General features: G+C 43.3%; 1 protein-coding gene across 1 annotated transcript in view; it reads left to right on the forward strand.

Annotated features, from left to right (window-relative positions):
- Positions 1-439: 439 nt before the first annotated feature.
- Positions 440-2,304, forward strand: part of PKIB (protein kinase (cAMP-dependent, catalytic) inhibitor beta) — a 5,292-nt gene continuing 3,427 nt past the window's right edge. Inside the window, exon 1 of the mRNA XM_010181697.1 lies at positions 440-617. Coding sequence (XP_010179999.1) covers positions 470-617 — 148 coding nt within the window. The 5' untranslated portion in view covers positions 440-469. The remainder of the gene's footprint in view (positions 618-2,304) is intronic.

Consider the following 2,304-nt stretch of genomic DNA (forward strand, 5'->3'; position numbering starts at 1 on the left):
AACGATTCTAAATGAGAATCTAAACAAGACTCATAATGAAGAAAACATGCTTTGCTTCACAGAGACAGCATGATGAAACAGATTGTCTGTTCCCTTCCGAGTGGTTGTATGGCAAAACCACTTAAAAAAAGGGATCAGGTTGTAAAGAGACACATGAGTGGCTGGCAGAAAGGGCTGGTGCTGACCCTATCCACAGGTTTCTTGAAGGTACAGAGCTGTTTGATGTGCCAGTCTGATGTGCAAATGGCAACATAAGGAAATGCAGAGAGATTCTTTTATCTTCTGGGGCACAAATAAAGCTGAAGCACTTAGCGTTGAAATACATGGCCTTTAGTAACAAAAGGCCTACTGGATAAAGTCTGTGGTTATTGTATTGCTGAGCAGGTGATTAGCATCCATCCAGGCTACAGCTGTTTTCTTTTTATGTTTGTTCTGTATGCAGATGTTGCTATGAGGAAAGGAGTCAGCAATGACTGATGTGGAGCCTGTGGTCACAGATTTTGCTGCATCGGGACGGGCAGGGCGCCGAAACGCCTTACCAGATATTCTGGGCTCTCCTGCTGGTGCTGGGACTTCAGACCTGCCACACAAACTGGCTGAGCTCTCCGTTTCTGAAGGTAATGGCTGCACATTCAAGAAACAGACATTTTTATGCAGTCGTCCTTTTGCTTTCTCTTTAAGAATTCTGCCACCATGCAGTTTTGATGTCAATACTAATATTTCTTTCTTCATTTAGGATTAAGTTCAACCTTCCAAAGCAGTTACCACTTGTACCTCCTAATAAGACAAGTTAATTGTAACCCAGATTGAGTCTGCCATATTCACCTACAGATTCAGTGTTCAGCAGCCTGGGGAAAGGTGCTGGGAAGTGAATTTCAGTTCCCCTGAGGAAGAGCAAACACATTTGCATTGCTGAGCACTTGGAAAACCATCACTCCAGCTATAAATTAGGGCCTACTCCTGCACTGAGATAACTTAGCGCAAGACAGCAAGCTGCACTATTAATCCAATTACAACTATTCTAACTCAGGCATATACATTAAGAGCAGGGTTTAAAGTGATGTACTCCTGCTAAGGATTTCAACTTTGCTGTCTGAGAGCAGTGTCCTATTTTGCGGTGTCATTTAATTTTATAAGGTGCTCTGTTGATTTACCATGTGTCTAATCAACACCAGCTTTACATTTGAGTTTTTACTTTCAAGGGGATTTCAGGATTTGCAGATTCAGAAAGATCTGGTTTCTAATGCCTATGAAGTGAAAATTATAGGTTGGCCCTGAGCATGGGTTACCCCTACTTTTTTAGGTTCTGATTTGGAAGTAGCTTTCTCTTCTCATGCCAATCACTGTTGCTTCTGTGACAAATCCCACTGCATCTGGAGGTCCCACATCCGGGAGCAGTGATGGTGTGGCTGTAGCTCAGCGGGAGGCAGGCCTGTGCTGAGGAGTGGAAGGCACATGAATCTGAACTGAAGTAGATTATAGGAGACTTCGAGGATGCAGGTCCTGCATGTATGTTGCCCAAAGCAATTACAGGATGTTGATCTTATGGCCTCCTAAAGCACCATAAAGACTAGGGCGCAGGAGGGAGGTTTCCTTTGTTTACCAATTGTTCTTACTTTGGTGATTTAATTTATATTCTTGTATTGGTGAGAGGGTCTGTAATCTAAACCTAACTTGGGCCCATCGAAGGACTGCTGAGCAGGTGGAATACGTTTCCAGGAGTGAGAAGGTACCAAATGACCACATCCTAGCTTGAACCTGGAAAAGAGAGGAAAAGAAGCTCACTCTAGGTGATCCTGCTCTGGCAGGGGGGTTGGACTAGATGATCTTTTGAGGTCCCTTCTAGCTCCTAATATTCCGTGATTCTGTGATAAGAATCTGAATGGGTGCTGGAAGGAGGCATTACTTTTACAAAAAGAAAGCAGAAAGATTTCTGACGGAGAGAGGGTGAACATAAAGAAACAAAAGGAAAGACAATAAAATCATATACCCTCAGGCTGCAGACTGGGAGAATCTGGAAGACCAGGTGGGAAGGACAGTGGGCATTGTGTCAGAGTACATTCAAAGTAAAGCTGGGAGCCTTTAAGTCCAGTTAAAATTCCTTTTTCCCTAGGAATAAGAAAAGTAAGTCCCTACAGATTTTCTCCTTCTGATGTGTGCAACTGGAGCACTGGAAATCCATTCCAAAGTACAGACAGTCACTTAACATTTAGTGCTTTGTTTTTCAAATATTATGGGCTTTTTTATTCCAAAAAGCTCTTCTGCTTGTCGTGGTTCATGCACCATGGCCAGGGGTCAGGGTCC

The sequence above is a fragment of the Mesitornis unicolor genome, unplaced genomic scaffold (genome assembly GCF_000695765.1).
Source record: "Mesitornis unicolor isolate BGI_N332 unplaced genomic scaffold, ASM69576v1 scaffold46903, whole genome shotgun sequence".
In the NCBI taxonomy this organism is placed as follows: domain Eukaryota; kingdom Metazoa; phylum Chordata; class Aves; order Mesitornithiformes; family Mesitornithidae; genus Mesitornis; species Mesitornis unicolor.